We start from the raw sequence: 24573 nt of genomic DNA on the forward strand, positions 1-24573 counted from the left end.
TTCCTAAGGATATATCAGGCAACCTGCCCTTTTTAGAAAGTTAAAATTCTTCCTAGCTGAGCTAATGAGAGAAGTGTCAACTTTTGCAAGAAGCAGTGGGCTCCTAGGATGTTTACATGAACTTGAAGGCGTTTTGGTCAATCCTGTAGCTGTTCCGTAGTGAAACGGAGTAGTTGGAACTGCGGCAGAAGAATGGGAATGGGAGGTGATGCTTACACATTAAAATAGTTTTTCTTCCTTTAAAATTCAGAGAAGTGGGCAAAACCCTGTGAAAGCCAAAGCCTGGATTTTATTCCCTGCAGTGGTCATGTCTATTGTCCAGGGACTTTTTAAGATATATAACACTCCCCAGAACAGGGACCGAGCGTCTGAACTGGAGTGTGTTTGAACACTTCAGGCTGAAGAGGGCCCAGTAGTCTTGGGTGAATTTGAACTGCAAATTCACCAAGGGCCAAGAAATGACCAAAATCCCTGAACTGCTGCCTAGTCATTAGCTTAGCCTCAGCTCTGTTTGGGACCATTCCATTCCTTGGCTCCTGCAGAGATCTGACAGAGAAGGGTGCTTAGCTCTAGCAAGGAGGGTGGGGACTGCTTGGTGCTGCTTGTCCTTAGGACCAGGGATGAATCCTTGGCCGCTTTTTATTTAGCAGTACTGCTGTTGTCTAAGTCTCCCACTTTCTGGCAAGCCATTGAAGCACTGTATTGTCATGTAAAGTGCAGGAACAACCACCAGTTTACCACTTTCTTCCATTATTTTAAGGGAAAAATAGGGGGCTGATTATTTGGACTTTAAGAGCAACGTGCAGGCATGTATGTCAGACTGTGAATCCCATTGTTGTTAAGCCCTTAAATTTGGGAGGAAATCAGCTATAACCCTTTCTTCACTGCTTCCTGTTTGTTGCTGTAGGTGATTCTTCTCTGGCTGCTGCAAATCTAGGTATAAATGTGTAACCTGTCCCATGGATTGTCTGAGTCACGTCAGAACCTTGGGATTCTCAGTCCTGTGAGATGAGCATCTGGGTATGCTGGAAGAGAACTGCATTTGAGTGCAAAACTAGAGTCACTGCTTACTGAAAGGAGAGCTGCTGTATGTATGGGAGGAGTTCTAGTTGTCTCTGTCATTTTGGATAAGCTTCCTCTTCAGGATCTCCCTCTCTGGTTCCAGCATTGGTCTTCCAAACTCTTTGACTCAGTGCTGGAAATAGGTGACTGTAGACTGGGTCCTCTTGGATGCTATAGGACAAGATGCAGATCAACAAAAGGATTTTTAGAGTTGGATCTTGTTCATGGGCTGTGTCTTTTCTACGTCTCGTTTCTCAGAAAAACACAAGCACAAGAAACAGTTCCAAAACTTGGCCTCAATTCATGGAAAGGTAGTGTAATCAGAGTGCTGTGGCAAAACTGCACCCCTGCACAGTAGTGTTACTCCAGTAATCCTCTCCATCCTCACTCACACTTCTGTGCCTGTTGGGCAGTGAAGCTGGTATTATCTTCAGCAAGAGTAATGGAATAAACATTATTTTACTAGAGTCATCTTAGCTTCATGGTCTTAATACTTGTGAACTCATTTGAATGGCCCAAATGTTTTCTTTAAAAAAAAAACCAAACAAAAAGCTTGGAGTTTGTTACCAGTCTGCAACTCATTTTCTTGGCTTCACGGGTTTTGGGTGTTGTGCTGTTTTTCTACGTGACCACCACCGCCTTGGTGTTCACCCATTCCCTGACTGCAAACTAGATTTTCATGAGAAAGTGCACAGGGCATGCTCTGCAATTTTATTCAAGCCTGTGGGTGCAGAAAGACAGATAAGACAGACAGGTCCTAGTAAGAGACCAGTAAATAAAATTGCCAGGTGCTTTAATTTTGGTGAAATCTAGAGCAGGAAATGCTTGAGACCTCTTAAAGGTGTCAGGGTCCGCAGCCCTACAGCCAGAGAGTGCAGGAAAGGCCTGCTGATGTGAATATGTCATTTCATACCTTCAACACGTACTGTTTCAGGCTGCTTGAAAACGCAGGAAAATCATCATCCTGCAACTGCTTCTCACTGCTAGTTGTGCAGACAAACAGTCTAAGGGGTTCAGTTCAATAAATCAACAGTGGTAGCTGGAATGGGGTACTATAGTGAGCTTGAATTCCATAGCTCCCAGCAAAGTAAGTTATAGTTATAACAACGGCAACAAAAGAAAAAAAGTCAAAGAATATTAATTAAGTGTAAATTGCCTTAGTACCTGATCTGTTGAAAAGCAGCAGAGCCTAATTAGTAAACTAATAATTCTCAAACAGATTAGAGGCTGCTTTGCGAACACATAGTCAGCCTTACCACAGCAGGCCTATGGTAATATAAGGACATTAGAAACTTAAAAAGTATCTGGAAACTAAAAGACCTCTTTCCTCTTTTTTTTTTTTTTTTTAGGTGATACTGTCACTATTGGAGATGTGTCTTTTAAACTCAAAACACCGAAGAACCCAGAACTTGTTCCACAGAACTACAGTAAGAATCTGCTTTCCTTTTGAATGGGTTTCAAGGCTATATTAAAAAAATTTCTACTCACTCAAAGTTACTCCACTGACTTTACTGAAATTATCTAAGAAGTACGTTTTGAAAAAGTGTGCAATTTGGGGAAGTCTATCTTTGCTGAGTTCTTAACTCTGTCTCTGGTTCAACTGTTTATACAGGAATCTCTTAACTTTGAATGTAACTTGCACCATTGGTCAGTGGGACAGTAAAAGGACTGTTTGTGTATGTTTAAATATTTTGTTCAAGAGGGGTCTCATCTGCAATTACTTCTAAAAATAATACAGTAATCTCAAGTTGTTTGGCCATAAAACTGTGGCAGTTTAAAATTTTCATTTGGTTGCAATATGATTGTATGTCCTAGGAGTTTTCTGCTATATGGCAGATGTATGGTGTTTTTCTACTGTGATATTTAATATTCCCAGATTGTCACGTTACTGTTGTCAGCAAACATACAGATCTTTGCAATCCATCAAGTTAATAGGAAGTCAATTGCATAGTTATAAAAAATGCTATCAAATACTTACAGAAGTCACAGCCAATTACGCACATTAACAATGCGGATACATATACTTACAATTAATTCACATTATGTTTTGATACCTTATTAAAAATGCCACAGATTCTCATCCATACGTATTTCCTGTTTGTTAAGAATATATACTTCTTGAGCTTTTCCTTTTGCACTCTGGATCAGTGAGTGAATCATGCTTCCGTTGTGACATTTCCTAGGACAGTACAGGCCAACTATTTCCTGAGGATCCAAAATGATGAGTTGCCATTTGTTCAGCACTTTCACATGTAGGCTGCTGGATGTCCAAAATTTAAATTAAAAAAACCCAACAAAACCGCCAACAACTGATTTTTCCACCCAGATACATTCTCAGACCAAAACCAAGCACACTTGGTATTCTAAATGGGTATGTAAATCTTATTACTATGCTTAGACATGGCCAAGCATTGAGAACTCCTAGTGGCTGTCGTCGCTGGGCTTGCGAGATCCCACAGCTGGAATCTGAGCGTAGTCATTCACTTCAAGCCAATTTGCTTTCCAACATGTCTAAATTCTTTCCATGACATTTTGAAGAGGACACCAAGAAAACTACTGGGTTTTGGAGACGGAGGGTGGGTTTTTTTGTTTGGTTTGGTTTCAGAAGAATGGCGTTGATAACATCAATAGTAGACTTGCCACCGCGCCGCTGACAGGATGGCAGATAGCTGCGGGGAGAGAGATACTGAGGGCAACAGGGATGTTAGAGGTGTACAGGGAGTGCTACTGGTAGAATATTCAGAAAGGCCAGGAGCTGCTGTGTAAAGGCTTATATTGTTGCGTTCTTAGGCTGTAGGACTTCATTTCTTCAGCCATCAGTTGATCTGACAGACTTTAAGTGACCCTGCTTGATCAGGGAGGTTAGACAAGATGACTTCCAGAGGTCCCTTTCATCCAACCTCAGGCATTCTGCGATTCCTTATTTTGTAGTAATTGTGGGGTAGTACATCTGTGTGTATTGACGTGTTTAAATTACTGTTTCTCAACTCCTTTCTGAAATGCAAACTTCCTTCTGAAATGTTTGTCCTTTGAGAGCTGTGGCAGGAATATATAGAGGGATTTTGTTTGCTTTCGGTCTTCGACAAGGATGAAGTCTACTAGTATTCCAGTAGGTCAGATCACTGGTCTGCATCTGGATCAATGGCTGCTTAATTGCCACCCCAGCAAGCATCACACTGTGATGCTTTCCTGCCAGGTGATCTAGGTGGCAAACATTTCCCATGACATGTGTCAGTCCATGCTGTTACAGGGTAGCCCATGAGGAAAGGGTTTCTGGTTTAGACAGTAATGTCACTTTCCGTACCTCGTGAGTTCCCTGGGAATGCGGCCAAACAGTTGAGAAATGCTGCTCTGTATTACTACTTTTTATAGATCAATTTTTGCTTTTCATCATTTATTCTGTATGCCTGTTTTCTCATTTTGATCACAAAGTAAGGGTATCAGTTGTCTATGTCAATGACTAATGTGATCTGTTTCACTTATTTACATTTCTTGCAGATTGTTTTGCTGTCTGTTTTTCTGTGCTCTACTAAATGTGTTAATTTTAACAATGCCTCCCTGCCTTCCACTCCTCCACACCAAGTCATTACATGTTTTGGTCAATCTGCACTTTTCAGCGAGATAAATGTTAGCTCTAAGTTAACAGCATTTCTTTCAGTTCTTTGGATTGGGAACGAAAGAGAAATACAAAAACATTTGGTAGAATCAAAGTATCAGAGATTTTTCTAGTTAACAATTATAAGAAGGAAAAAGTAGTTGAAAAATAATCTGATAGCAAAGAAGTTCTTAAAAATGGAACTGTACAGAATGATGGGATCTTAGCTAAATTCTGATACTACAACTAAAAGTAACGTTTATTACCACATATTAGGTGTATTATTAGTTGTTTCTCTTTTTTTTAATAATCATGATGGAAAGGAGCTGATGGCATGCTTGGGATGCTGTTCATCAGTATTCATGTACTTACAGTAGGATTACTTAAGGTACAAAATTTTGCTTAGAAATCTAAATAGTAAATTAGTTAAAATTAAGTAAGGTGGAATACTCATGTATTTAATAGCAGAAAATGAATTTCAAATACTTGGGTACAATTTCTTTATATGTTTAAATTTAGGACCTTTTTTTATCCTGCAGTGGTTAAGTTATGTTACTACAAAGAACAGTTATATTCCTTTAGTGAAATTGTATTTGCTCCATATCAATTATCTCCTCTTTGTGAGGCATTTAGAGAGTATGTGTGTTACTTAACTGAACACATTTTTTTTTCTTGTTTTAAGGGTACTTTTTGTTTTGCTGTGTGAATGACTGCTGTAGATACAAGATGTTTTGATGTAAAATATATGAGTGTAATTGCATATTTATACTAATCTATAAACTGAAATGTTACATATTTTGAAATTTTGTTATAGTAACTAGTGTTATGTTTGAATGACCAAGGTACTTACCTGATTTCTTTTAAACTAAGACTAGAAATAATTTGGTCATCCAGTTAAGTGGGAAATATTCCTGAAAAATATCTCGGGCATTGTAATGTTTGCAGTGGAATAAGAAATAAGAGGAAGGAATTGAAGCAGTTATAGTTCATTTACTAGTACTGCTTACAATATTGTTTTCTAGCTCATCATTTGTGTAGAATAGAATGTTGCTGCTTTAGCTATTCTGCCAGATAAGGGCCATGTTAAAACATGGTAATGCTAAAAGCACATATGTATAATTTACTGCAAATTTTAGGGATGGTATAACTTATTCTAAACTCAGCATTATTCTTCTATGCTTAAAAACTGCCTTAAAACTCAGGAAAATAATGTAAAGCAGTAAGGAACATAAATGTATTAAGCACCTACAAAACCTTACCTTTATGATTTTGTCACTTAATTGATACTAAAATACTTCATTTTCTGTGTTACCAGATTAAACTGATTTTTAAGTCCTTTTCTGAACTGTGTTACGTTTTGTAGAAATGGATAGAATAGGTACTGCTGGTTACCTTATGTTTTCATGTCATTGCTTTTCAGGTTTTATGTTAGGTACCTAGTGAGTTCTTTATGAAGTACTCCATTTTGTGTGTTAATATAAAATAATAATTTGTTTTGCTGTTGTTGGCAAATGGCATTTTCTTGGAAGATGCTAATTAAAACTATATAAAATCTGAATTATTCTTATTTTTCTTTTTATAAGTGACAAGTAAAAATGAGTCATACGCAAGGGAATTTTGTTAATGGGATTTCTGTCATAACTGCATCTGACATGTTCTAGAAAGAGGACACTTTTTGCACTTCTTTTATCAGTAAAAATAAAACCTATATTCTAAAAAACTTGCCATGCCTGCAAAGCACAATTGTTTCTTTAACCATACTTTGCAGAAACTTTGTATGGCTTTCCATGGTAGTTTAGATCTAAAATTGAATTGTGAGAATGCACATCAATTTTTTTTTTTTTTTTTACGTTGAGTTTATGTCAGTGCACTGCTTTCATTGTTAGTTTCTGGAAGTTTTATGAAAGTGACTATGTACCTGATATTTCATATATTTATTAATCTTGACAAAACAGTTCCTAACATAGCTCTTCCAGGACACTCTGTTCGATGACGGCAAATCCTTGTTAAGGCAGGAAAAGGGATGTTCTCTTGCAGTGCCACGTTGGCTCTGCTGCTCTCTGAAGGAGCGAGTGCATTTGGGAGTTTCACTGTAGTCATGTTGCATGCAACTGCATTGAATTGTGGAAGATTAATTTCAAACAGTGTGTGGCTTTGTGCCGGGTGTCCCAAATCTGAGCACCCTCCCCAATGTGTGATGAAAACATGTGTGTGTACAAGGGGTTAAGTGATAAACCCTGCTAGTTTTGTCAGTTGAGATATATGGAAGCCTAATTCTCATGAGGAATTTAAACATAACGTTTGTATGTATAGTAATGAAAACAAAAGAAGTAGCACTAAATGATTTCTGGGCTTGGAAGGGGTTTGTTTTAATGTTGAGGAAATTGGTGTTATTTCTCTGTAGTAAATTGGGGTTATTTCTCAGTAGTAGGCTCAGTGGTACCAGCAGTTCCTGTTAGTTATTCTTCACCTGAAAGATCAGTATTGCCTTAAGCAAGATGGCTCTGTGTCCTTCTCCCAGAGTGGTATTGCACCACATGTTAAAGCAGGGACAAGCGTGTGTGTTCAGTTATTGCTCAAAGCAGGCTCAGATTTGTGCTGGAATGTGTGTTCGTTCTTCTTTCTGTTAACTTTACATCCAAGTGTCGGAGCACAACATGTTACAGAGACAGGTTGTGTTGCTGGATGGCTGTAATTTTGTGCTAACAAAGACTTTTGTCATTACATTTCTTCTTTCCTAGCCTAAGGAAAGATGTCTGTTGTCAGAGATGGTGATTATTTCAGCAGTTTGAGTTTTTGTGTAGACTTGCAACTGATCTGCTACTTGGCTGTTACCAACTAATCCAGAATCTGAAAGAGTGGGGTTTTTGTCAGTAGAGCTCTGAACGTTTTACACTATTATCTCCGTTCTGTCTACACGGAGAGCAAGGCAGAGGGAGACACTGGGACATGGAAACCCACGGTGAAGGTCTCGGTGGAGCTCAAGGAGTTGTCTGAACTGTTCCTTGTGCCTCAAAGAAGGGTCAGCTGAATCCAAACCGTTCCTGAGAGATGTTTGTTCTCCTTGTTCTTAAAATGTGCTGGTGACGTAGATTCCAGAACCTCTCTGCACCCTTTGCTCCAGTAATTAACGATTCTTTTGTGAAAAAAGCTTTTTCTGACATATTTTGGTTCCCTGGGGCTTGTTCTGTCTAGCATAACCAGGATGTACAAACAACTTTTTTATTCACTGTGATTCTGACTTGGATATTTGAAAGCAGTTGTTATGATTTTCAGTCATTTGTTTTCTAGACTGACTTCCAATTTCTTTTGATAATTCTTCTTTGCTCTTTTCTAGAATCTCTTGAACTTTTCAGTGCTGGACTGAGCTGTTGCACTCAAAAGCAGACACAGTATGTCCCTCCAGTTGGAGTCTGAGCTATAGATAACTGCTCTGATTATGTATTTCCCTATGAGTTGTACATCCAGCTAAGAATAGTTTCATTTATTCCATGTTTATATGTCACTAAGAGAAACTTAGTCTTCTCAACCCCGTTCAGGGTTCCTTCCAGAAAACTATTTGGTTTTACATGATTCCTTTATATTCTCTTTTCATTTATTCTCATGTGGAGAAATATGATTTACCTATGTAGATATTGCACCTTCCCGTGAAGCAGTTGACTCAGAGGAATTAATGATAAATGAGTTTATGGTCTCATCCAAGAAGTAGCTTCCCCCTTTCTAAGCCCCTGCAAAGACTCGGGACTTGTTTCCTTACCACCGCAAGGACAAGAATTTTTGGAGTGAAGACTGTTTCCATGAAAAATTTATGAGGAAAAATAGTATTCCAGTGAAAACTGTCTGTGATGTAACCATGTTATGAGACTTTGAAAACTCCTTGGTCTCTGTGCATCAGCATAAAATTGGAAGAGCAGCACTGTTTACTTGTGAAGTGCTAAATGAAAGCAGCTGAAAGTAGGCCACACAGGAGTGCCTCCCTCTTCACCTTGGCCGTGCTGCCTCCTTCACCGTGTCCTGGGCAAATCACTCTCTCCCTTCGTTATCCCCCAGCCTGAACAAGCTGCGAAATAACTCTCGGTGAGCTCAGGTGTTTCTTAACATTTTCGCTTTTTGAAATCTGTTTATATTTTCAAACAGAGACGTCCCTCCTTGTCCCCTTCTTCCTCAACCATATTTTACAGCAGCTGCCCCCTGGGCTAGATGTACTGCAAACTGCTGTGGAAAACTAAAGGACCCCCTCAGTAATCAGACGACAGAGACATCTTGATCGGACAAGGGATAATGGCTTAAAACTGGAAGAGGGTGAATTTAGAGTAGGTATTAGGAAAAACAAAATTCACAATGAGGGTGGTGAGGCACTGGAACAGGTTGCCCAGGGAAGTTGTGGAGACGCAATTGCTGGAAGTGTTCAAGGCCAGGTTGGATGTGGCTTTGAGCAACCTGGTCTTGTGGAAGGTGTCCCTGCTTATGGCAGGGGGGTTGAACTTAGGTGATCTTTAAGGTCCCTTTCAACCTAAACCATTCTATGATTCTATGATCTTTTTTACCTCATGAACTTTTGCCTCCCCTGAGCCACTCTCAGATTCTGAACATGCAGTGTTGCAAAGGTTCAGGGTATGCAGAGGTCTTTTTTTATTCTGTTGTAAATTATATATATTGATGTCTTTTAAGTGCCTGTTGGTTATTATGTGATTGACCATACTAGAGTCATGCAGGGACATGAGCTCTAATGTATTGTGTACTACATCTGGAATAGATATTCTTGGGAATCAGTTCATTTAACTGTCTGTCTCTGAATAGTGGGAAGAGGTAAGTGTCTCCTTCATTTATGGGATTTCTTCTGTAGGTGGGACACAAGGACGTGCCAGCAGATACTGTCTGCTATCTCCAGTGAATCTTACGGTTTCAGTGAGTGTAGCATGTGCCAAGAATTCAAGTATGAGTGAACGGGAAAATTTCCGAGGGTAGCAAAGCCATTTCAGTCTTGGTTTTATCAAAAGCTGATTTGTGGATCAAACAAGAGCAGCTGCTGCATTTGCTTCAAAATCTATCTACGATATTTTATTCTTTACTTGTTTGGCGATTTCTTTACTCTGCTTCAGCTGCTCACTTTACAAAATATTTGTGCGGATTTTGCTAGGTGTTGTCCTACTTAGCACATATCACAAAGCAATAGAATGCAATTTCTTTTGCTGACCATCCTTGATACACAGGAATAGCAAATTGTAGCACCGACCACCTTCTTGCATGTGCCAGATGGTGTCTTTGAGAATACACTGCAGAGGCTTCCTACGCACCATCCTGCAGATTAAGAATACGGGGCCAGCTACTCAACTACTGCAAATCAGCAGAGTGCCACTAAACATATTGTGCAAATCCAGTTTGCATTAGATGCTATCTGACTCATGGGATAATTAATAAAAATTGCTGTAATATACATGCTGATGCTTTTTTCAGGTAATTTAGCCTGTCTTCTAAATGTCATAGAAAATTATTATATGGTACTTGTAGTAAAGTTAATATACGGTTCTTGAACAGAGAGGAATTTTTTTCAAGTCATGTTTGCAATGCAGATACCACAGTACACGTAGTCTAAATATATAGAAATAATATACAAGATACTGTGTATGTGCATCTGAAGTTGCTTTTGAAAAGCATACTGTGCTTTGGAAAGAGTTTGTGCAGCAGAGACTGCGTGTACAAAGAAAATTTTATGTTCTTCTGATTTTAGAAGGACATAACTGGGAAACTGAAATAGGCTTAATATTTGGAGCAATGTACAGGTATTACATGTTAGAATAAAAGGAATTGACATGTGGAAGCTGCTGTCATCACAGTTCAGCTTAGGGAGTGCTTGCTTTGAATTGTTTGCGTTATTTGTAACAGGCTTCCTTTGAGTGAGTTTGCAGATGGCCACTGTGCTGACTTTGTGATTGAAAACATGTATTATAATTGATCCAGCTGTAATCTGTATTTCAGGTGAATGATGTGAATGGTCAAACAATGAAACCATTTTCTAGGAAATGTATTGATAAGGAATTGTCTTTCGTGTCCTTATCTCAAAAAAAGTAAAGTTAGGAAATTATAGGAGGTTTTTAAAAGTTACATTTTTTTCACAGTAATATTTCAGAGTAAATTTGGATTGTTTAAACACAATGATGAGAATGTAAGTGCCCTGAAATTCCTTAAGGTTTGCAGGGGAATCACGTTCTTAAGATTTTAGATTTTTTTTTTTTAATGCTGTACAGTCATGTTCTCTTTTACATGGCAGTTTGTCTTGCAGATGCTGCTGAAGGTTCTCAAATCCTGTTTCTATTTATGGTACCACTTTTAAGTCTGACCTGAGTTTTTTCTTGAGGCCATCCTAAAAATAAAAAAGATAGCTACACATATTAATGTGAATTACACCAGAGGCATTTGTAGTCATGCTGTGTCAAAGCTGTTTTTGCCATGCTTCTAATGCATGACTTTTGACGTAAAAGAGTTCAGTGTTTCAGCAAGATTTCGAAGCTTATTTGTCCACTTTAAGTAAAGTGACTTTTTTTTAGGGAACAGCTATTATAAAAATATATTAGAGGCACATTGGCATGTTCATACAACAGGTAGAAGTAATAGTGAATTTGCTTCTCAGTGAGATCTCTGTCTTGCAATTTTAATGGTACCTTTGATATAATACTTTTTATTTGTGTGGTGCTTTTCAAATGACCATACTTGTCCAGTAGCAAAGTTTGAACCAAGCAGTTCTTCTGGTGTGATGTATTGCTCTTTATTTCCCAAAGAATATACGTGATAGGGGCTTTATTAATTTTCTTGAAAATCTCATAGAAAGGAACATGTTATTCCCTGTGAGGAATTTATTTGCATTTGGCCTGTTGTGTGTGGTATGTGGGATGTGTATTGCTTTTGGAAAACAGTATTGCAGCGAAGAAGAAGAAAATATTCTTACACTCATATGGTCTTACCATACCATATCTGAAAACTAATTCCAGGCATGCTAATGACAGTTGGTTAGAAAACAAAACAAAAAAGCAAACCTAAAATGTTTATTTACAATTAATCTGATAATCCTAATGCATAGATTGCTCACCTATGTGTGTATGCTATTCCTGTTCATATTGGTGGTAGGGTTATAGTAGATTTCTCTGGAAGTGGAAGAAGATTCCAAATGGTTTTCTTGAGTGCCAGATCAAAATACTCAGTTAAAATTTTTGATAAAGTTTTCCTTGGCCACTTTTATGTTTGAAAAATCTTCCTTGAATATCATACCGTCATTTAATACTGTTTTTATGATCTTACAAAAATGAATTTTTATTCTGGTATACAAAGACTCAACAGTGAGCCGAAACCCCTTGGCACTGCGGAGCACTATTGCTGGCTGTCCTTAACTCAGCCCCGCATGGACTGCCTCCCCTGCCTCAGGAAAGCTGATGTACAACCAAGGCTTGGTTTTTAAAATTTTGGCTTCTAATTGCAACCAGTAGTCTCACTGAAAAAAAAGGTAAATAACCAAGTATTAATTTGAAGAGTTCATCGCCTCTTGCTCCTTCTTACTGCATGTCAGCATCCCAGACACAACCCTTGAGGCTCCAGCTTCAAACCCCATCATTGGCCCTGTCAGATTGTTCTGAAAGCAACCATATATGTACATGCATACATAAACATTCCTCCTGGCTTGCTTGTGTTCTTCTTCTCCTCCTGGGCGAGTGCTTTTTGCTTGTGTCGGAGAAAGGGCCAGGCTTTGCTGGGAGGTATGGGAAGTATTCTGGGGACAGTGATATAGGGCAGCGGGAACGGTGCCCCTTTCTTCAGTGTGCTCTTTCTGCATGGTGCTTTCCAGTGCTGCCAACATTTGCATACATGGGGTAAAGGTTTCAGTTTCATTATAATGAGGTTATTGGTTTTTAAAATAATAAGGGGGTGGTATTCTAAATAGAAATAAGTGCATCTCCTTTGAGTTTTTTATCATGACTTTGGAAGCTGCACGGTACTGATGTAGTGATATTGCAAGGTTTGCATTTCCTTGATAATTTAATTCTGTATTTTATTGTAATGTAAACAGGAATGCAGTTGTCTTTTCAGAAAATAGCAAATTAAATATATCCCTGAATATATATATATATATATAAAATACATATCTGGTGCAAGCACAGTATTTCTGTTTTTTCTAAAGTTCATGATTCACAGAAGCATTGGGATATAGGCTGGGTAAATACTTTGCAAATTATTAATAATGTATCTATATTACATTAACTGATGCTGAGAAGTCCACTCAACATTGGGTAATAAAAACAATCTTTGCGTTGATCAGTTTATGTGAAATGAGAATCAACAACATTTTTTTTTCTGGCTTTTGTTGGGATTTTTTTTGAAGGATGAAGTTGGGCAGAGAAAAAGGCAATAGGTAAGATAGGTATATAAACTTATACGTAAGTTGTCTAAACTGTGTGTAGGATTTCCTGCTCTTCAGCTATCCAGCAGCACATCTTTGTGTCTTTGCTTTATTTCTGGAGATAAGAATAAAATAAAAAAAGTGTGAATGGCCAGGTATCTAACACTTTTCAAATTTATATAATGTGTTCTTTGTATTTCTTTCAAAGTGACAGATTCTTTGGCCCAGTCTGTAGTTCACCATTTAAGATGGATAATGCAGAAAGATCTTCTTGGCCAAGATGTCTTTCTTATTGGTCCTCCTGGGCCACTCCGGCGATCTATTGCCATGCAGTATCTGGTAAGTATGTTAGTTTACATTCTTGGAGGCGTAGTCATTAATGTCAGTTAGTCATTCCTCTGCTAGCCAAATTGTAAAAGGTGGTCCTAGCAAATCTTACAGCAAGCTACTTAGGAGGTAAGTAAGTTTTTCCACAAATGTGCTTTCCAAAGTTCAATTTTTGTAATAGATGAATAGAAAGTACAGACATTTTAATACATGTTTTTCTGCTTTAACTCCAGGGGGGGAGAAAGAAAAAAAAAAAAGAGTTGGAAAACTGTGTTACCATATGCTATCACAAATGGAGAAACAGTTTGTTCTAGGCATTATGTATGTTACAAGATTAAGATATCTGCCGACTGTTACAGACAACAAATCGTTTTTGCTTCGTTATATAAAAAAAGAAATGAAGGAAAGTATGGGAAATGGGAGAGGAGTGTTCTGAGTAACATTTGGGAACAGTTATCATGAGTGATTAGAAAGAGTAGATTCGTATGTGATCCTCACTTGGAATGTGGGAAGGACTTGCCTACATCCATCTGCATGAACCGTGGAAGCACCATGTGCAAAATTTCACATTTAAATCATCGGTGCCCTTAAATGATCAGGAAGAGGGGGTTGTCTGCCCCAAAAGGTGATGTGGATAGAACTTTGTCTGCCGTTAACTCTGTCTAGAATCTGATTGGGCTGAAGGATCACAAATGGAGATGTATAAACAATTGTCATAAATATCAGTCATTTCTTTAAAAATCAAAAGATCTGAATTCAAAGATTGGCTCTCAGAGATAAAGCATGCAGGAGAAAGCTACAAGTTTTTGAACTTTGGAAAGGAGAACAAAGGTTTCTTAATTCAGCAAACCAGATATGCTACTAGATAGCTCAATGCATTCCTTAAAATATATGAGAAGAATTTGATATAACCTAGAAAGAGAACTTAGGAAACACCTGACATCCAGGCATGGGACGTAGAATGTGTCTTGTTACTCATGACACTGTTTGTATGCACCTGAACTGTATTAGAAAGGCTGCAGCTTACTGTTTCAGTGCCATGCCAAACAATTACGCAAAGGCTGGTCTTTGCGTGTGAGCTGATATGTGCTGTGGTCCCTTTAATGAAGCTATGTAAGTCTGGAAAACTTTTATCTGCTGTTTCTGAAAGCTACTACTATGTGTTCATACACAGGGCTAATTGGAAAACTCCCCTGTATTTCACCTTCTGGTTTTTTTTTTTTTTTTTTTTTCTTTCGTTATAAGAAAGTACAATTGTATTACCTGCTGCATAAAGGACTTGGCACTGAAAAAGTAGAAAGGAAATAATTTTCATGGGTTTTTATATCTTTGCTGTAATTTTTTCATACAACTATAGTTAAAAGCTGCCTCTTAAGAGAAATCTGTTAAATATATCATAACTTTAATTGAGGGGCAAGGGCTAAGAGCATTTCAGCATGAATCTGTTTCCTAGCAGAGCACATGAAAACCCAGGTATGGAAGTAGTAGGAACATCAGGTATAAATACATGGGGGATTTTTTTTTTTTTCATTTAAGATAGAAAATTCTAAGTATATCGTATTGAATCAAAAGAAACAAAACAATAACCCAAGGGTTGTCATATTTAAAATAGTCTAATTTTAGAGATGCAGGCTGCATTTCATGACACTAAAGGGAGAGAGGATAAGAATAGTGTAGTTCATCAGTGTACTGGCAAAGCACACACAGGTAATAATCACAACCGCATCACAGTGTGTTACTGAGCAGTAAGAGTTGAAGATTTTCAGTCTTTTACAGAAAACCTCTGATTTTTAGTCATGATTTGCAGATGTTGATTGTTTTTTCAGAGTCCAGAACCAGAAGATTAACTTACAGGATGTTACAGATGTTCAATGGAAAGAATATATAGTTGTTTATTATGTTTCTAGAGCAGGTTTGGGGAAAATAAAAGTTTATTGAGCAGAAATTCAAACTGTTTTGTTTGAGGCAGAACATACTATAAACATTTTGAAATTCAGAGATATTAGATTTTGTTCAGAGTTATTTCAGATCACTGTGCTGCTGTCTAGAGCTCTTTTGTACCATTACACCACTAGGCCTATTGTTAAAGTTCATTTACTGGGGTTATAGTCTTATTTTTGTAATAACTTCAGACTGTTATCCACAGGAGCTAACAAAGCGGGAGGTTGAATATATCGCACTATCGAGGGACACCACAGAAACTGACCTCAAACAGCGACGAGAGATCCGAGATGGTAGTGCCTTTTATCTTGATCAGGCAAGTTGTAGTCACATACCACCTAATTATTGCTTACAAGTAGTTTGAAGGAAGTCATTGTTTATATGATGAAAAATGAGTATGTTGGATTACAGAGTGACTGACATGTTTCTGATGCAGTTAGAAAAATCTCATATATCACTCTTGATCTCATTATTACCGAAAATGTTGCCTTTACCCAAATACAAGATTACTGTGTCTCTCTTATGAGAGTACTACAGGGTTAATCTAGGCAGACTATTTTTGTTATGCTTCTGTAACGCAGAGTGAGATCCATTCTGTCCAAGTTAGATTATAGTTTCACAAGCACTTCTTGTGTGTGTTTCTTACCGAACCTAGTAGCACCTTAGATGTATTCCTGAAATGAATCTTCTGGTCTAGTTTCATTGACAAAGAGTCTAGTGTATTTTAAGACTGCTCTTGGTTGTGACACCCAAACACTGTAAATGGAGGCAGCTGGATGATTAGATAAGAAAGCTCACAGCTGATCTGGATTAAAATAATGATTTAAACACTCCTGCCATCAGTATTGCCCCAACCTGTTTAGCTGATTTAGTACAACCATAGGGTGACTTCGCTTAGGCAAGATTTCTCTTTGTAAGTTATCAACGACATCTCTCTCTTTTGATTACGCAGGTAAAATATACACTTCATTTAGAATGTCTGTTTTCCTAGATACCTAAAATTTGTATACGAGTTAGGTTTCTGATTTAATAGGGTGGGCGAGTTCCTCTGATGTAGTGTGAATTTAAATGTGTTATCTAAAACAGTTTTCAGCTGGTGATGCTATAGAGGTTAATGATATCACCAGCATATGAGTGATTTGTAGGTGGAAAAGGAGATGGAAATAGGAGAGGAAAGAGAACCTAAAAGCTTTGTTCTCTGTTTTAAAGGAACATTTTTCTTTTTTTTCTTTTTTTTTCCTTTAATTCCCAATGATCTCTTTTCAACCTCCAAACTTTAAAGAAACCTTTAAATAGATTTTCTTGAAACCATGATAAATGACTTTGAGCGATGGAAGATCCTCAGAAAAAAGGATAACTAATCTAAATAATTTTTTTTAGTTAATTCTAGGACTTCAAATTATCTCATGCTTATCTGGAAGTATGATGGTTGCATAATATGAGATAATTTAAAGTACTGTACTGTGGTTTAGGGCTGTAAATGGCTTCTCATTTACCAGAGAATAAGAGTGTTTATGTAGGCTGTGGGGTTAACTCATTAACTCATGTTTGCTCCATGCCTAACTGCTGTTATGGACAGCCTTACCCTCATGCTTGCTACAGGATGGTCAAGGTAATTTACCTCTGTTGTAAGAGCATTAGTTAACTAACATTTGTAAGAGCCACTGTATCAGGGCCTGTAAGAAGCTCACCAAGATGTGAGATGGTCTGTATTTGTCTGAAGACTTTGATCCCAATGTAAGTATGAGGCAGCTTGCTTCACTTTGTACAAGTTATTTTGAGTGATCTCACTGCAGTAAGAACACTCTAGGAAGATTAGCTTTCTAAGGTAAAGGTCTAAGATTGCTTTTCTTCCTCAATCTGTTGGAAATTTTCAGTTAAAAGGTTTTTACCAGAGTCCCACACTGCAGTACTTCAGACCAAGACTCTCCTTTAGCAAGATACTGAAGTACTAAAATCAATCAGAATCGTGATGTTTTTCCTCATTTCATGTGTTACTCATCACGTATGTAACCAGTGTATGCTTAAGCTCTGAGGGGAAAATAAGAAATTGGTATTTAGATGAGCACTTTTAAAATATTAGAAATGTGAAAGATGAATCTCATAGGGATGTTCCAGCTGAAGTTTTCTAGCCCTACGTTTTAGTTGGACACATAAAATATGGTACATAGTTATGTTTAGAGCCATCACAGATACAATTATAGCTTAATAATAAAAGGCAATAAAGTTTTACAGGTTATGCTGGGGTTTCAATTTTAATTAGTTCATTTAATGATTTTCAGTTTTGTAGATGGCCGTACCAATTCAAAACGCTACAGAAGCCAGACACTACTGCTCTTTAAACGATTTAAAACCACTTCCCTTCCTGTAGGATCTCATGCTTGCTGTTCATGACACCAAAGAGAAGACAGCAAAGCTGGAAAGTCTAGTTTCCAGAACATCCACTGGATGAATTCTGTGGGTCAAATAAAACTTAGCTTTCTTTTTAGATGAGGCTCTTTGCATGCAAGTCAAACGATAGTAGTGTAGTTATCTTACACTTTGAATAATAACATACTGTAACGAATGCTGGCATCTTGTCACCCGAAATAACCTTAATATAGCAAATCATCAGGTTGGCAGACCCACAAAGGTTTGCAAAGTTGTCTGTGGGTGATAGTTAAGATATTGTGGTTGTTTCTAGCTCTACATTTAATAGTGATAGGTTAAATACTATAAATGGATATCTCGGAGGTTTCAAAACACCTGATATATTTTAACATGAAGTTACTGAATTTGATTGCAGTTAATTATGTAAGATAGATTTGGCAGATGGTGATTTGGAAGCAGTGATTGAAATTCCATATTGAAATGTGTATGGAAGGGCCAGTGTACCAAATATCCTTGCATATTAGCATTTCTTAGTACTAGAGTGAATCAAATGGGAGAAGATTTGGAGTTAGGAAGTTAGAAGAGATATCTTATGAGCAGGGGAAAAAAAAGGTGTTATTTACCTCAGAAATAGGGACCATTAAAATAAAGGTAAATATTGAATTATCAAACTCATTCCCAGTTAAAATAATGTAAAATAAAGGACTTATAATGGGGTAATGGTGAGTTATTTGTTCTCATTCACATACTGTCAGCAGAAAATGGTTTTCTTCTCTTTACCTTGGGCTATAAATTATGGTTTTCAGCTGTTAATTCACTGTTAAAAGCCTCAGAAATGTCATTATTGCTGTTATCGAGACAATTAAGTAACCTCTTGGTTTTATCCTGCAATTTATTGCATGTGTTAATTATGTTGTGTATCAATTAATTAGTTAGAATTACTTTATATTACTTAAATATTTAAATGGCAGCTTCAAATTTTGCTTATATTGATAGAAAAGCTTGTCTTGCACAGTGACTTTCTGTTTCTGTAACTCTTTGTAGTCGAGCCACCAGCTTGACTGAACCAGTATGGAGATTCAATAACAGTCTATTGTATTTTCAGAAATTAAGGAATTAGATGTGATATTTTTATGCCCCTTTTTTGCCATTTTTGATGCAGTTTTGCTTTTTATGGTGTGTGTGCAGGTATAAAAGGCACACCTCTGGTTTAAACTCTTGTTACTATGGCCTGCTACATTATTAATTATTACTTCTAAGGAAATCCTATGTTATTTTAAGGTAGTAGATGCAACTGGGAGAGCAGCTAAGCCATTTTCTTAGCACTTGAGAGGTGTATTGCTCCATAACTGTGCCACAGACCATGTTGCCTGGAATGCCTAGTTTTGTTTACCCTGCATCTTACAGCTTTGGCATTAAATGAAACACGCTTCCCAAACACAGACTACTATGTTAAGTGTACAGTCTTTTCTGTTTGGCATAGTCAAACTAACTGGGGTTGGAATAAGTAGAAAGATATCGTATGGTTATGTGCTGAAAAACTAAAAACTACAAATACAATGTCACGTTTTCAAAGATTTGCTGATTAAGGAATATTAATCGATGGGTATTTCTATCACTGTCATTTCTGTATATACAGAATTAGAGTCAGTTTTGGTGTATCTTTGAACTATGTGAACATACTCATTTTAATAGAATACTTTTGCAACCCTAACTGCACCAGCATCATACGCTATACAATGATAAAATTTAAAATTGATTGTCAAGGTAACAGAAAAATTATCTTTTACCATGGCTTGAAAGACTTCATGTAGTAATCAATTAAACACCCAGAGTGACAGAAATGACAGCTTACACTATCCTGTCTGTAAAATGAACATGACATGAAATCCTCTGGAGTAGCGCTACACAGACTTCAGTTTGGTTTCTTGTAATTGTCTTTCTAATCTTTTTTGATTAAAAAATGAGACATGAGATTAATTGAATGAAATTATATTTGAGAGTCTGTGTGTATACATATGTATATATGTTTCTGTATACATATCAAAAAAAATTCTTTCTATACGCTGGCAAAGAGATGGGTAAGAATAATTCCGCTTTAAAAAAAAAATAGCAGTGAGTGCAAATTGTGTAATTCTGTAACTTATTAACTTACTACCTTGGAGGTGACAGTGAATTTTTGATGAGCCAGTAAATTAGCCACAGCAAAAGCGTTGTCAGAAAGTATAACTTTGACTGACTGTCACCACAATATCTGCCTATCTGGTATGGGGAGCTAGGTAGCAAGGTCTGTAGAAAGAAGAGGTAAGCTGTGCAGTGCTTCAGAAGCATGAGTGTTACTATTAAGTTTCTTGTTGTGTCCAACATTGCACGGGAAGAGGGAAATATTAGGTAGAAACCAACGGTATTTGGATGAAGTTAATCTGTATTGTTGTTGATGTACTAATGATGACATCTTGTATCTCAAAAGAAAATGCATCATAAGGACCCCTATATAGTAGCCTCTTAACTCTTGGACGTTGTTTTGTTTTAATCATTTGCAATACTTCTTTTATGTTTCTGAAAGTATCAGCATTTAACTGGATTTGTTAAGTTAGCAGTTCAGACTCGTATCTTGTTTTGATGTAGAGGGCATATAGATGAATGTGAGGAATATTAGGACCGTGTATTTATAATTCCTTCTAGATTAAAATCAAAGGTGTGGGGTTCTCTTTTCTTATGTTTGTGTCTGTTTCGTATATATTCGACTTTCTTTTCAGCTACTATTTCCTACAATGTGGGAAGGGGCAATACTTGATAATATGTGGGGTCATAACGGTCATAGGCAATAGGGACTTGATGGATGGTGCGGTGAGTCAAAGTGATTTACAAGTGATAAGTAACTTCATTTTTAGATATCTGCCAAGTATTTAATTTTCTTTTTTATTCTGCTGCTCCTCAGGAAGAAAAATTTAAACAACCCATCTCCCTTATTCTTGTCCGGGAGACAAGAGTTGTATAGAATGAAGATAAAAACCCCTGGGTTTCTTTGTTTGTAGATATTTGCACTGGTAAATCTGTTCAGAAACTCAGATTGCTTGCTCCTGGGCCTGCTCTCTGTCCAAGATGCAAAATGTTTCACATACCTGATGTAAATGTACTATTGTACTAATATACCTGGTGAAAAGTGGCTAAGATGGACGGACCCTGTGTAGGTGCGGACATAATCTCTTGTAAATACAATTTGCAGGCACTGTTGCAAAAACACCTGACTGTTGTGTTAGAGGAAGGGGTGATGGAAATAAAACAGATCATTTGACGTGTGGTAGTTCAAAAAAGGAAAAAAAAAATTGTGGAGGAAGCTGAAAAATCAATGACTGGGGAAGCTAAAATCAATGACTATGAAATGAAAGACTGTTCCAGTTCTTGTCACATTAACATATTTATGATCTTATTATATGTCGATTCACTTCCTAGGGTAAACTTTTCTAGTCTAGTTTTCTGATTCAAACCTCCAATAAACTCAGATTGTCTCTTTTTTTTCATTGCTTTTCATGCTGTGCCGTGGTGTTGCATCATGAATTAGGTGCTCACCAGTTCAGGCCATTCTTCTTCACTGGAACATTAGCTACTGCAGACAACTGGAGTCTCTCTTTGGATACTAACTAGCCTGGCTGACGGTGCTCTGGTATACTGCGATTTCTCTGTCATATATTTTTTTTAAATATTAGGCAGTATTAAATGCAATCTGCCCTGTAATTTTCCTAACCTCACTGGGGAAAATTGGCTATAAAACCCACCAGGAAAACACTTGATTAACTCAGCAGGGAGGTAGGCTGAATAGTGAAGATGTAGCCCCCCCCCTCCATTACAGAGGGAGAAAAAGGTTGAATTAGTTAGTTCTTAATTTTTTTAATTTGACTAACTACATTAGTTACTGTTACATTGATTTTAATAAAACCTGAACATCAAATTTGGAATACGTGCAACCGTGTATTTGTGGCCTCTACAAAGTGAAAAATTTTGTAATAAAAAGTAGAACACACATTTTAAGTGAATAGTAGGTCTGTTTGTAATCTCATCTTTCAATGGCATACATTCAGAACTTTTTTATCAAATACATGTTATTTTAAACAACTAACAAGATTTTACAAATATTTCAGGAAAAAGGTAACAGTAAGTTTTTATGAAAAGTTGACATTGTTGCTTTGAAACTGATTGAACATGGCTTTTAATAGCCCTTTATCTTACTACTTAATTTTTGACAATACGTCTATTTTGGAAGAAGTATGTTATCACTTCAGTTCGTTCAATAGTCATCCATTTCTGCGTTGCTAAACAACTTTCCTGTTCGCTCAGCTCATGAGGGAAAACAGTAACTAAGGCATTAAGAAGCCTTAAAACTGAACAAATATTTTGGAAGATATTCTTTGGTAGAGGCATATCATTAGACATGCTGTTTACACATATTTTTAAAATCTAACAAAGTAGGTTCCCCAATAGGAGACGGCCTTATATGCTTCACTGCCCTCAACATCTGTTTAAAAATCTGTCTTAAGGCTGTCTCTGTCTAGATAATTTGCTATTTCCATGTAAGTATTATAAAATATTTGATGATCTTATTAGTTCTGTTGCATCTTCTTAAAAGAATAACCTGAAGCACTTACAGTAAATTACAAGTCTTGGTCGATGTCCTCTTCCTTCCCTGGTAAAATGAGGAGTAAAAGCTTATAGCATATTCCATTCTGTGTCTCTGTCATTTCTTTTCCTGCTCTTTCACTTGTTGGTTAGTTTTAATGATTTAAATTTGAAAAATTTGCTTAATTGTATTTGACCCATGGAAAGAAATTTAGAAGATAACAGTTTCCTCTGAGTCTTGTGGTATTTGGTAGCTTGCTAGGTACCTCAAATCAATGTCCACCTCCCATTCCTGGAAGGCGGGCTGCACCATGGATTTAATTGTTCAAGTTCTGGTAGCCTGCTGCAGCCAGTCAGCATCATCTTGGTTTGAAACCAGCCAAAGCTTTGTGTTTTCTTTACCAGATGGTTATTAAGGATCTCTTTTCACCATAAGAGACATCTGGACATTACATTGTTGGGATGTTTATGAGATACAGGAGTGAATGGAAGGACTTCAGTGGATGAGTTTGTGTGGGATATTGTGCGGGTGGTGGGAACAAGATACTGTGTTGGAAGGGACGTCTGAAATGTAGGCTGCAGATGAAGGGAAACCTTACCTCATTAGGGCTCATGTTCACTGAGCTACTTGTTCTGTTGTTTTGCCACTTTGTAGTTTTGGTTGTTATGCTTGAGTTGTCATTACCAGGATCCAGTTTTCAGACCAGGGGCAAGTCGTCTTCTAAAACCAGACTTGTCTTGAGGTAGCTCCTTAAAAAAAGACACTTATTTACTGATTACAGTTGAGCAATTTGTACCAGCACTTTTTTAATATGGTTCTGAAACATAGCCTGTGAATCATGTTTAGAATGATGCCCAGGTCTGAAAAATTAAAGCCCTTTAGAGTTCCCCGAGAACCTTCCTCATGGATTTCAGGGTGACCAGAGTTTTCTGGTTTATGATACACATTTTCCTGAGAAAAGAGAACTACCATTTCAGTTCTGGTATTTTAAACTATGCTGTTAAAATTTCTGGTGCCTTTACAAACTATTTTCCTTAGCTTTATAAAAATGTCCTCCTTTCTCTGGTGTTTGTGCGTTTTAGTGTATGCATTGTGGTGAGCTTTTTTCTGTCCTTATTCCGTTTCTGACACTGTATAACTTCATCTGTGTGCTTACACGCTCTGATTTGTGTCAAAATTGGGGTTTACAGCTTCTTGCAGTTGTCGTATTTTGCACTGCTCAAGTGGGAAGCTCACCATGGTTCAGCTACAGGAAAGACAAAAGGTCTGCTTAGCAATGTCTTGTTCCTACGGTAGTTTTGCCTTTAAAGATAAAAATACATTTTTGTAGGTGCAGTGTGAAACCGGGGTAAGCAATCCGTGTTATGTATTTGCTGCATAAAGCCATTACTATGAGAGCAGCACCGTGTGAAGGGTTTCTGCTCCAGGCCTGCAGTAACTGCAGGTATTCCCTGGAGCAGGTATCCAGGTTACCATCCTCCCAGAGCCCTAGAAGCGCGGGTGGGAGGCAGCAGCGTCTGTCCTCCTCTGATGAGCAAAATAGTCCCTCGCTGCAGTTACAATAAATCTGAAAGTAGACATTTAACAAATCCTTCCTGGCCTTTTAACAAAAATTAATACTTTTAATCTCAGGTGTATCATCAAAGTTGAGCAATATGAGTCCCTCCCCGTCAAACTGTGTTTTATGTTAAACGTTTCGAACAAACGAGGATAGTGAGAGAGGGAGGCAGCGCAGCTGTTTCCAGGTTTTCATTATAGAATTGTGAAGATTTGTTTCTTGGAAGCATTTTTAAAAAATTCTTTTCAGTGACAGATTGCAAACTTACTTGTCTTCCTCCGATTTTTTAAATGCATTTTAGTTTCTATACTGATCCATCAATACACAGATAAAACTGAAATAATGATTCAGAGGATGCCTTGTAGTATGCCTAGCTTATTGGAAAAACTTACTACTCATTACCAATCAGAATGCAGGAATACCAAGTTCAGCCAGAGATATGCGGCTGTTTTGGTCTTAAGAGCAGACTTTATGCTATTTAACACAAGAACTTTAGGGGTAGGTGAATTATGCATTTCACGTATTTTGGAGAACAATTTGTATTTCATTGTATTTTGGAGAACAGCTGCCCCACCAGAAGGGATGTGATACTGGACCTGGTGGTCATCAATGCAAGTGAGCTAATTGGTGGCATCAAGACTGAAGGTAGCCTGGGCTGCAGTGATCATGCATTGGTGGAGTTTGCAGTCCTGAGGGATACGGGTCAGGGAAAG

At 37.5% G+C, this 24573-nt stretch overlaps 1 protein-coding gene across 1 annotated transcript in view; it reads left to right on the plus strand.

Moving 5' to 3' along the window:
- The first annotated feature begins 2416 nt into the window (after positions 1-2416).
- The window catches only part of VWA8 (von Willebrand factor A domain containing 8), a 106189-nt gene continuing 84032 nt past the window's right edge, over positions 2417-24573 (plus strand). Inside the window, exons 1-3 of the mRNA XM_009887708.1 lie at positions 2417-2489; positions 13255-13385; positions 15520-15630. Coding sequence (XP_009886010.1) covers position 2489; positions 13255-13385; positions 15520-15630 — 243 coding nt within the window. The 5' untranslated portion in view covers positions 2417-2488. The remainder of the gene's footprint in view (positions 2490-13254; positions 13386-15519; positions 15631-24573) is intronic.

Source organism: Charadrius vociferus, unplaced genomic scaffold, assembly GCF_000708025.1.
Source record: "Charadrius vociferus isolate BGI_N301 unplaced genomic scaffold, ASM70802v2 scaffold526, whole genome shotgun sequence".
In the NCBI taxonomy this organism is placed as follows: Eukaryota; Metazoa; Chordata; class Aves; order Charadriiformes; family Charadriidae; genus Charadrius; species Charadrius vociferus.